The 11,139-nt window shown below is 35.0% G+C and overlaps 1 protein-coding gene across 2 annotated transcripts; it reads left to right on the top strand.

Moving 5' to 3' along the window:
- Window positions 1–1,300: 1,300 nt before the first annotated feature.
- LOC122841339 (SLAM family member 9-like) lies at window positions 1,301–6,546 on the top strand. 2 transcript variants are annotated; one of them, XM_044134591.1, is made up of 6 exons: window positions 1,301–1,397; window positions 2,640–2,945; window positions 3,230–3,511; window positions 3,812–3,901; window positions 4,872–4,918; window positions 4,996–6,546. In XM_044134591.1, the coding sequence occupies exons 1-6, from the start codon at window positions 1,337–1,339 to the stop codon at window positions 5,149–5,151; spliced, it is 942 nt and encodes a 313-aa protein (XP_043990526.1). In that variant the 5' UTR covers window positions 1,301–1,336; the 3' UTR covers window positions 5,152–6,546. The 2 variants fall into 2 exon arrangements, with proteins under 2 accessions (XP_043990526.1, XP_043990527.1); XM_044134592.1 differs by having other exon boundaries at window positions 1,314–1,397; window positions 4,875–4,918.
- Window positions 6,547–11,139: the final 4,593 nt, after the last annotated feature.

Here is an 11,139-nt window from a genome sequence, read left to right on the forward strand (position 1 = left end):
AGATCACGGATACAAGCGGCCGAAATGGGTTTTCTCCATAGGGTGGCTGGGCTCTCCCTTAGAGATAGGGTGAGAAGCTCAGTCATCCAGGAGGGACTCAGAGTAGAGCCGCTGCTCCTTCACGTCAAGAGGGGCCAGTTGAGGTGGCTCGGGCAGCTGGTCAGGATGCCTCCTGGACGCCTCCCTGGTGAGGTGTTCCAGGCACGTCCCACCAGGAGGAGGCCCCGGGGAAGACCCAGGAATGAAAAAGAAAAGAAGAACGCTGGAGGAACTATGTCTCTTGGCTGGCCTGGGAACACCTTGGGATTCCTCCGGAGGAGCTGGAATTAGTGGCTGGGGAGAGGGAAGTCCGGGCCTCCCTTCTGAAGCTGCTACCCCCGCGACCCAACCCCGGATAAGCGGAAGATGATGGATGGATGGATGGATAGAAAAACTTAAACAAATACTTGTCAACATATTACTAATTCTTTCAATTAAATAAATATTAGAACTGAACTAACTTCCAAAAAGAAGAAACATTAACAAAATGGTAAAATTAAACTAGAGACCAAGTTTCCCTTCCCCTGGCAAACAAATGGAATAACCCACTGAGGAGGTTTGCCATCCATATAAGGACAACAGTTAGTTGGAGCTCTTCTGTGTGATTCCAGCAGCAGCTCCAAAGGAAACTAGTAACTCAAAAGAAGAAATTAATTTGCTGCATTTAACAAAAAATATAAAGAACTGACAGATAAAGTTAACTAAATGTGTGCACTGCAATAATTAATTAAAGAGTCAGGCAAATGAAAATAATTTTAAAGATAAAAATCTAAACTATTCACTAATCAATATGTAAACTATTGTTAAGGATGAACAGAAAAGGATTACCATTCAGGTCTCTGTGTGACAGAAGGGACAGCTGTCACATTAGACCTGCATAAATTCGGATATTTGGAAAACTGCTTCCTGAGAAATGTTCTGCACTCGTTTACCTATCCAACATGTGAGCTTGTGTGTACCGATAGGAACTGCCCGTAGAAAGACAATAACTACATTGTGGTTAGACTTGCACCACAAGCTCTATGAACACTTCCTGTGGAAGTTGTCATGATCTGTAGCACTGTGAACTCAGTTTTATCCACAGTATGTTCATGTTTTCCCATTTACAATCACTATGAAAACTTTCCTATGTAGAACTATTTTGCTAAGGCTTCATTCACGCTTCCCTGTGTCCAAATAAATCTGATTTCCATCCAGTATTTATAACTCATTAAGATCAACCATCCCCCAACCACCTCCGTCATAGACTTGAGCTGATATAGGAAGTGGCCAAGAAACGAGCTTCCTCACATACAAAATGGAGTTGATCGTCTTATTTCTGTTTCATCTGTTTCTATTCTATACATTTCAAATACAAGGTAATACAGCTTTGTTTGTTTTCAACAATTCAACATGTTGATAATTTTATATTAGTTCTAAAGTAGTTATATTACATGTTTTTGTCTCATGAACCAAGAAGAAGTAAGTAGAATGTTCAGTTCAGGAAGTGAGGATTCTAGTTCCAGTAAGACAAGCTTTAAAATGTTAATTTTTGGGCACTTTTCTTTGCACTGAAACTCCTCCATGTTCACTAATTCACAAGCTAGAGCAGCGAAACTCAAATGACAAGGTGTTTGGTTTAGGTCTGTAGAAATTACTTGAGTCTCGTAATGGAGTTTAAGTGAGATGATGTGCCTTTAAACCAAAATTTTTTATTTTATTCGGGTTCCTTTTATCTTTTTTAATGTCAATTTCTTGATTGGTCAAACTAGGTTGAAGGAAATATGAACTTTCTCTGATTTCAACTGATTATAAAAACAAAAATAAAAAAAAAATTACATTTCAATGTGCTACTGGACCTATTGGGTTCCTGTAAAACGATACCATGAATAATCGTTTAGTATTTAAATAAAATACTAAGTAGAAAATTACTTTCTGTTTGTCTAAGCAGTTTATAAAATGCACATTTTTCCTAAAAAGCCTAATTTGTTGTCTCCACTATGCAAATAGAAAAATCCAACCTTGAGTTAATTTAATCACTGAGCGCAAAACAGTCCAGACATAAGGTTTTTCAAGTACTTAACAATGAAAATAAAGTAAATATAACTGAAAATAAAATAGACTTTACAGTGAATAAGTTGAAACTATCATAACAAAATATGGCAAATGAATATTTCACAAAGTTACTTGTACAAAATGCACAAGTGTATATGACTGAACAAACTATAAGGTGTATATTTATTCAAATTTGAGCAAGAAAATAATTTTTACAGGAATATAGAAACTTGTTGAAAAGAATAGCAGGAATGCAAACATACTGGGTTTGTTGTGGGCAACGAAGATTTGATAGTCTAACAGTTGCTGGGCAGAACCACCTCCAATCTTGTCCTTTGTGGGTGCAGCATCTCATCTCCAAGAGACAGACAAATAATATGTGATTTTTTTTTAAAAAAAAAAGACAATTTTACTGAGCTCATACTTGTATCCAGTGCATTAATATACTCTCTTTGGATGAAAAATTTAGATAATTTAGAAATTTCTCTTTGTCTGGTCGTCATACTTGACAACTTTGTACTCATCTCAACTTAGTTTGAAATGTATTTTGTTTTCTGTTTTACCAGGTTCCTCTGCAGTGACTGATGTATTTGTGAAAACTGGAGATGATCTTATTCTTAATCGCACAGAAGCTGAAATTCCATCAAATCCTCGCATTTGGTTATGGCAATTTAACGATGATACACTGGTAGAGTTTTCTCTTGGTTCCCCACCAAATGTTGTTAACAATCGCTTTGGAAAAGTTGAAGCTACAGAAAAAAGTTACAGTGTGAAATTAAAGGATCTACAGAAGTCAGACAATGGTATTTATACTGCAAAGGTAGTATCACCTAAAGAGCAAATACTGACTCAATACAACGTTACAGTTCAAGGTAAGTTTTCTGATATTTATATTTCTGACCTGTGTATTTTAGGTAGCAGAATTATTAGCTACATACTTCCAAATGGATGAAGAATATGAACTTGAACACATGTAATCCTGTCAGAATCTCTATTTGGGTTTAAGGCCTTTATTAAAGGAATCCATATTCAAAAACACTACAAGATGCTCTAAGAATAATGTTGCTCTTTGAATTACATTTCTTGTTGGATTTCTGCCTCTTTTTACTTTTTCTGTTTCTGATCTAAACCTTCTCAAATCTACTTCCTCCCTCAGATCCAGTGTCTCCAGCTGATCTCACCTTTACCTGTGCGTTCATCTCCTCCTCCTATAACCTGACAGCGACCTGCAGGGCAGACGACTCTTCAATCAGCATCACATTACTGAGATGTGAGAATCAAACTTGCAACCAAGAAGAAGCAGAGAGAAGATTGGTCACCAAATCTGGCTCTTCTCTTCATATCTATCAGTTGAAAGAATCAATTGTCTGTAACCATAGCAACCAGGTCAGCAGGAATGAGTCCATCAAACAGATTGAGAATCACTGTACAAATAATGGTAAGACATCATGACAAGACAATAACATTTTGGTTGTAACCCAGTTGTAAAACTGCTAAAAGTTGTTTGCTTGTTCATTTATTATATTTTGATGCTTTATTGGTTAAATGACAGAATCTATATATTTTAATCTGCCTATTTATGAACAACAAAAAAAAATCTATTTCAAATTCAGGCCTGAAAAGTATGACATGAATTTAGTTTATTCTTGCTTTTATAGCAATGGTTTTATCTTGAAATATACAGCTTTTGTTTACATTCACTAGTATAACTGAACTATTTCCCTTTCTTTTTTGTCAGAACCCAGAAAACATCTCTGGTATATTACATTGATCCTGTTGGTTCTTCTACTCCCTATAATTTATATTCTATGTCGAAGTCGCAAGGAAAGTAAGTTCAGATTTCCATTAAGATGTGGTTAACCAAAATCTGTGTAGTCTATGATGCATTGCCTTGAAAAAAGTATTCATGTCCCTATTATATTATACATCATAGACCAACACAAAGTAGTGGGCAATTAAGATTTGGAAGGATAAGGCAATGTTATTTCTGTTTACATCACAACTCTGGGTGGGTAATAAATATAGGCTTTTAGAACAAGAAGCAATTATAAAATAATTATTTAAAAAGAAAATCTAATTATTTGGGCCGTCAGTGGTTCAGGAGGGAACATTTCATTCTCTAATCAATGGGTTGCTAATTTCATTTGGTTCAGGATGAGCTTCACCTTGCAGCAGAAAAACAACCCTAAACATACACATACAGATACGTCAAATGGTTAATTTTAAACTTACTTTAAACTTATCTTGATATTAAGCTTTAAAAACAAATACCGTACATGAGATTTTGAGATTTTTATCTTATAGAATTAAAAAAAAAAACAAAACAAGTTTTTTTTCTTTTATTGTACAGTTAAGTACTACTTTGAGATTTTTAATCTGATAAGATGCATTGAGGATTACGGTTATGTGGCAAAATGTATACCATAGCAAGGGGCTGTGTATGTAAAACAGGACTGGATCCTTCTTCCAGTACATGGTGTACTAGTGTTAGCTTATTAAGTGTTAGTGTTAGCTTATTAAGTTAAGTTATTAACTTAACTTAACTTATTAACTTAACTTAATAAGTTATTAAGTTAAGTTTTTTAAACTTAACTTAATACTAAACGTACAAACTTATAATGTTAGAATATCTATTTTGAGGATGAGGATGTGAAAACAAAATTTTGATATAATTTAGACATAATTCAAGTTATCTAATGAACCAAAATAGTAGTCAGTACAGGTAAATAAAGCAAGATAAATTAACTTATTCAAACCAAGGCTTTTAAAGTATAAATTATTTCTTTTTGTCTAACCAGCAGGTGACAAAGGCAACTATGACAACACGATATATGCTCTGCCTCTGGTAAGTGATGGAATTGCTAAAACATTTTCCAGAACTGTTTTCCAATATTTTATTCGCTGATTATGTTTGTTTTCTAGGCAAACGATCAAACTGAAACATTGAAGGAAACAGATGAAGATTGTTCCCCAACCACCACCTACAGCGTAGTGGGACCTTCTATGAGTAAGACAGCCACCAAGACTAGAGCCAAAGACCAACCAGAGAGTGTGTATTCACAGATAAAGGCTGTGTGAAGTGCAGAACTGATATAGTGAGATTATGACATTTCTGTTATGTGAAAAGGCAGGCTGCTGCATTTCCTATAATCTGGAGATTACTGAGTCAACCAAATGGAAAATAGCCTATAGTATGTTTTATGTATTCTAAATTGCTTTAAGTATTCTAGACATTTAAGAAACTTTCATTTATATAGAGTAACTGTGGGTTTTACAAAGCTAAGGCTTAAAAACTTGTTAAAAGTTTAAGCCGTTTCACTGGGCAGCATTTTGAGCAGAGTAATCAAATAATTTGCCAACTAATATAAGTTTTGTGTGTTAGTCTATGAGGAGACAACTGGAACAAGTGACAGCATTCTGTACATTATGTATATAAATTGCATGTTTAAAAAATAATATATATATATATATATATATATTTTACTTTTGATATCAGAAGTAAGGAAACAGAAAGGACGAAAACAGTACAGAAGGAGATTGTTGTTTGCTTTGTATATTATTAGCATTGTGCTCAGTTCTACTAAGTCAAATAACTTGGAGTCTGAATTATTCATCTGCAGTTTTACTGCATTTAATTGAACAGTTGGGATCATTATGATATGAACTGTTAATTATTCTTACAGCTCTATTCTGTAACTTATACCTTGCCATAGTGTTTTTATGTGTGTTTTGCACCATATTTCCTGCAGACGTATGTGGGTCTATCTTAGAATAGAGTTCAAATTCAAAAATCAAATATACCTGATTTATTCCAAAGGGAAATTAAGTTTTGTATCACATTTCAAAGTTCAAAGTTCTGTTATTGTGCAGAACTTTGAAGGCACAATAATGTTGAATAATATTTATTCAACATAAATATTATGTTGAATATTTATGTTGTAAATATTCAACATATTTACACAATGTTATAGAATGTGTATTATATTAAGATAACTATTCTATTGTTATCTTATAATAAAATGTTCATATAAGGCTTCCAATGCTATTTATGATCAATTATAACCTCCATACACTTTTTTTATTGAAATATTTGATATATGATATATGAGCTTCATTTAAATCACGTCTTTGATACTGTTACTTTACCTACAACTATTTTCAAAAGATGCTCCAAACTTTGAAGAGTCCATGTGTTATATGTAAATATAGTGACTTTAATTCATGTAAAATGTAAACAGTTTAGGCTCTAGCTCTGAAACGTGTGGTACGCCTTCAAAAATTCAAACTAAACCTCACTCATCTGTACATACTGATATAAAAGGATGACTTTGTTTTGTGTATTGTACTAGTTCTTTAATTCCGTATCTTTAATACTCCATCAGCAACATATTGTCTACAAAAAAACTGATTTTTGAAATATATTACAGTGTATCTCCTTACTCTGGTTAGGCTTTTAGTATTAAACTGTGTTGAACTGCACTGAGTTACTTTTCTTTTGTTCTACATGCTCTTCAACTACGAGTATAACTATATAAATATAACTATATATATCTATATATATATACAACAGTATATATATATATATATCTATATATATATACAACAGTATATATATATATATATACAAAAGTATATATATATATACTTTTGTATTCGTGTGCTCTCACTAACCTTAACTTGCTACTGTGACACCTGAGTAATCCCTCTGTGAGACAGTAAATTTATTTTTCCTATTCTGTTTCCATTTTTCAGTTTGTATATATAGAAGTCAGAGAGACCCACTGAAAAAAGATTAGCAGCTATAGGTAAAATTTAAAACCTCAACACAATTCACTCCTCCAGGAAACAATAGTTTAACAGTTTAGAGCCAAGACCCTCTGGACATAAACCCTGTTGCATTTTGTATCCTGGGAATAATGTGTTCTACATGTAAGTCATGAGAATAATTTAAAGCACGACAAGTCAAGGGTTTAATGCAATACCTAGAACACAGAAGCACTGATAGAAACAAAAGTTTTGTTCTTTCTTTTAGTTTAAATTATATTGCTGTAACATAAAATATTTGAAAATGTACAGAAAATGCTTTCCTCATTTACTAATTTTGACTTTACAAACTGTTTTGTGTAGACAGTAAAGCTTTAAGACCAATATTAATTAAATTCCTGACAGACTTTGTTTTTAAAGACATATTTTAATTTAACAACATGTTTCCTCTGACTGAAAGTAAAATTGATGCTTTGAAGGCATCAAGCCAGACTTTTGATTTGAATCCCTGGAACAAGGTAAAGATTAGGGTCATGGGAAGGAGACCTTCCAACCTAAAGACTGCCTGGGAGAGCTAAACTAAAGATATGAACATAAAACTAATATCTATCAATACAGCAGTTTAGAATAAATTATTTAAATTTTTTTTAATAGAAACTGTACTTATGTCGAATACTTAAAAATCACCAACAACATTAGGGTTGATTTAAAAAGATATTCCTAGACAAATATGTGTGTGATGGGCCCATGCATTATGAAGATGGAAGCATATAAAGGTTTAACAAGGTCAATGGAGTGAAATGATATTGCCCGATTTTTATTTCAGAGTCCTTTGCATGCATCACGCACCACCATCCAGTCGTTAGTAATTCACAGCAAGGTGACATACCTGCGGGTTTAAGGCTTCAGGAAGAACTTATTTAACTTAATCACAAAATGAATTGAATATTAGGATTACATCATGGAGGAATTACCAAGCATGCAGGCAAAGCAGACAGACAATCCGAAGCCTTGGAGCTCGTGGGCTGCCCTGAACCCCAAGCTTAAGTATCAGCCGTTTCGAATTAATTCTGCTAAAACTGGTGGGAGAAGATTCACTAATAAAATCAATGGCTGACAGGTTAAAGCCTAAAGCTGGGCCAAGAAACTTTGAAAAGCCAAAATTGCTCAAGCTGCAGCTGAAATGTTAACAAATAAAAATCTACTGTCGCCCAAGTCAGTTTAGTGCATTTATATAGCTGCTGTTCACAATAAAAAAAAAGACAGACAGATTTCATTAATGTTTAATTATATAGAAACCAGTTTACACTCAATTCAGACCAATCAATTCATCCCAGTATAAGCTAAAATATATAATCAAAACTCAACCTAAACTAAACCCATGCAGTCTCATTTAATCCAAACTTCAGATGATGTTTGTACTGGACTGAATCAGAAGAGTCTGCGCTCATCTAAAAACTGAATCGTTTTTTTTTTTCAATAAAAACATGTCACGTTTTTAACACTATACATAAACATGCAACATTTATTTAAATAAATGCAGAATTCAAATATCTTTGCACTTATTGTGTGATTAGGCACCACTAAGTACATTTTTATATTTCAATGAATGTAGGAACAACAGAGCTATAACTAAATCTCCAGTTTTTTAAAATCCGTTTTGGTTGCTCACATTATGACTTTCCTGTAGCAAAAGCAAATAACCAAACCAAGTACAAGGTTTTGCTTTGTAACTTTTGCGCTTGAGGACATATCTTCTTTTAAGTAAAAAAAAAAAAAAAGTCTTTATTTTTGGAGAGTTTGAGGTTTTTAATGTTTCCTGTAGAGAATGAAACAGAGAGGTGATGTTACGTTTGCCTTTAATGACATATAATTGTATGATTGGTCTGAAAATGCCACATTTAGAATCCAGAAAAACTGTTTTCAGATTTTGCAGCAGCTAGTGGAGAAAGGTGGAGAACAGACTGAACAGCTGTAGGGAAACTTGGTCAGTTGCTCATTAGCACAATTAGCAACTCAACCAATTTCAAAGCAGCAACTCAATGCATCTGGGCCTCTATCATCTTGAGGCATCTATGGTGAAAACAACTTGTTAAATTCAAGCTGAGCATCAGGATGAAGAGAAAATGAGAAATTAGATCTACTAAATGCACAAAACATCCAATATTAACACAGATGGGTTGCAGAGTCAAAGAATAACAACAAAAACAAAAACAAACAAAACACAAGACTAAAAGCCAAAACCTGAGGCTAAAGTTTGCACAAGCTCAACAAAGTTGCACATAAACTATTTTAAAAAGTGTTGCCTGGTTCAATGAGTCACCATTTCAGCTGCAACATGCATTGGGTCAGAACTCGTATTAAAGCATTAAAGCATTGGGCCATTTAGCCTGGTGGTGTAAGGGTGTAGATATTTACTTGATGCACTTTGGTTGTCATAAACAACAGAGCAGTATTTAAAGACCACATCCTTCCTGAGTGCTATTTATGACCACTTCTTCTTTTGTCTTCTCTTGAAGCTACTTTCAGCAGAATGATGCGCCATGTCATAAAACTCAGACCATTTCAAATCTGTTTATTGAACATGACATTTGGATGTTTTCCACTGGCCTCCAGAAGATCTCAATCTAACAGATTCAAAACTGAAGCGATATGTATACATCTATGTAGTTTGTTCTGGAAAGTTTTTTTGTCAATGGTGTTCAACCACTTTGACTGACTTCTTTCAACATAAAGAAGGGAAGCTCTATTTGTTAGATGTTGGCGCTTCTGCGCGTACCACACTACAGAGAAAACTCCTTTTAAGCTAGCCTGGTAAAAACCAATTCCTTGTTCTGCGCTTAGCTTCAAACAGCTATTGAGAAATGATTGCTTGTGGCTGAAGTTTTAAATTTTACCCTATTGCTAACGTTTGGCTGTGACATGTGTAAGTTCAACGCTCTGAAGCTTACTGGAAATTGCCTGTCCTGTAAACAACCAGTTGTTGATCCGAACAAGACGGCTGTTGCAGCCATGACGGACTGAACAGCTCCTTTCACTTCCTCCATTCCTGTTGCTAAATTTACGGGCAGACGACAATTCTAAAACAGAGCAGAAAATCAATGTCATTGTTCACAACTACTCTTTCTGTTCACTGATCGTCCCAGTAGAGAAATCCTTGTAAATAGGAGAAAACCCAGGCTGACTGTAAAGGGAGATTTGAATCAAGTGGAATTGCACAGGAAGGCAACAATCAGGCTACATTTCAGCTGCTTCTGTCTGGGATCTTGTTCTGTCAGACGTGATCCATGACAGGTGAAGATTAGAACACATGTAGATGGATATCAGATCTTTACATTTGTGTCCTGCCTCAGTTTCCCAGGCAGCTGATAAAAATATTCGTGTTGTTTACATATGCAAGGGCTTTTTTTGCTCTTTAAAAACATCTGGGGATAATATTCTAATTGTTTGAATGACTTTATTAAATCAGATTTGCCCCTCGAATCAAAGTAGACAGGATGCATAATGAAATATGATTCTGTGTTGCTGTGACCTTCTGCTTCCTGGAAAAGGTGCATTGTGTGGTTGTGTGTGATTTTTAACTCAACTTGACAAGACAGATATTTAAAGATTGACTTCACTTGGAAATAAAAATTTAGAACTTCGTCAGTGAACATTTCTTTTACGTTTGCTTGTTTCGGTCAGTTTCTGCAAAGGTTTTTCCATTTGTCTCTATAAGCCAGTCAGTTAATTAAACATAATTTGTAATCAAGTCATATGCGATGTGTCTGTCTCTTCCCATCTGTCCCTGACCAAACAGAACTCATCAGCAGCGACACACCAAGGACGTCTGTTATGAGTCCCATTATCCTCCAGATCAGTAATAAATAATTTCCTCCATCCTAATTCGACCCTCATCCTCTCCTCTCTGCATACTGCTCTCCAGCCACAGGGTGGCAGCAACAGCAAGCAAACGAAGGAATACCCCACACAATCTGCTTGACAACTTCTCTGCCTGTAGACAAAGCCTGTGACATCATCTGCGGAGGGACAGAGGGTGTGCGAAGGACAAATGTCTTGAAACGCATTACATCATTTTCCACTAATATGATAATATATCTCAAGCAGCGAGAGCCGTGCCAAACATGAGAGGGGCCATAATCCTTCCAACGGCCGCCTCAAATGTGAACAAGGGAATGAAATAAAAGAGTTGGAGGAAGAGGAGGGGGAGGAAGAGAAGGTCCACAGAGCAGCGATGAAGGTTATTCCAGATATTACTCCTCAACGAGAATGGAAGGAAAGAAAAATGATAATCAGAAGTTC

The sequence above is a fragment of the Gambusia affinis genome, linkage group LG12 (assembly GCF_019740435.1).
Source record: "Gambusia affinis linkage group LG12, SWU_Gaff_1.0, whole genome shotgun sequence".
Taxonomy (NCBI): Eukaryota; Metazoa; Chordata; class Actinopteri; order Cyprinodontiformes; family Poeciliidae; genus Gambusia; species Gambusia affinis.

What these genes read in the sequence shown, in the direction of transcription:
- LOC122841339 (XM_044134591.1), top strand. Translation starts at nt 1,337, where the DNA reads ATGGAGTTGATCGTCTTATTTCTGTTTCATCTGTTTCTATTCTATACA. An exon ending in GAATCACTGTACAAATAATG is followed by an intron (nt 3,512 to 3,811) that starts GTAAGACATCAT and finishes CTTTTTTGTCAG; the next exon opens with AACCCAGAAAACATCTCTGG. An exon ending in ATGTCGAAGTCGCAAGGAAA is followed by an intron (nt 3,902 to 4,871) that starts GTAAGTTCAGAT and finishes TTGTCTAACCAG; the next exon opens with CAGGTGACAAAGGCAACTAT.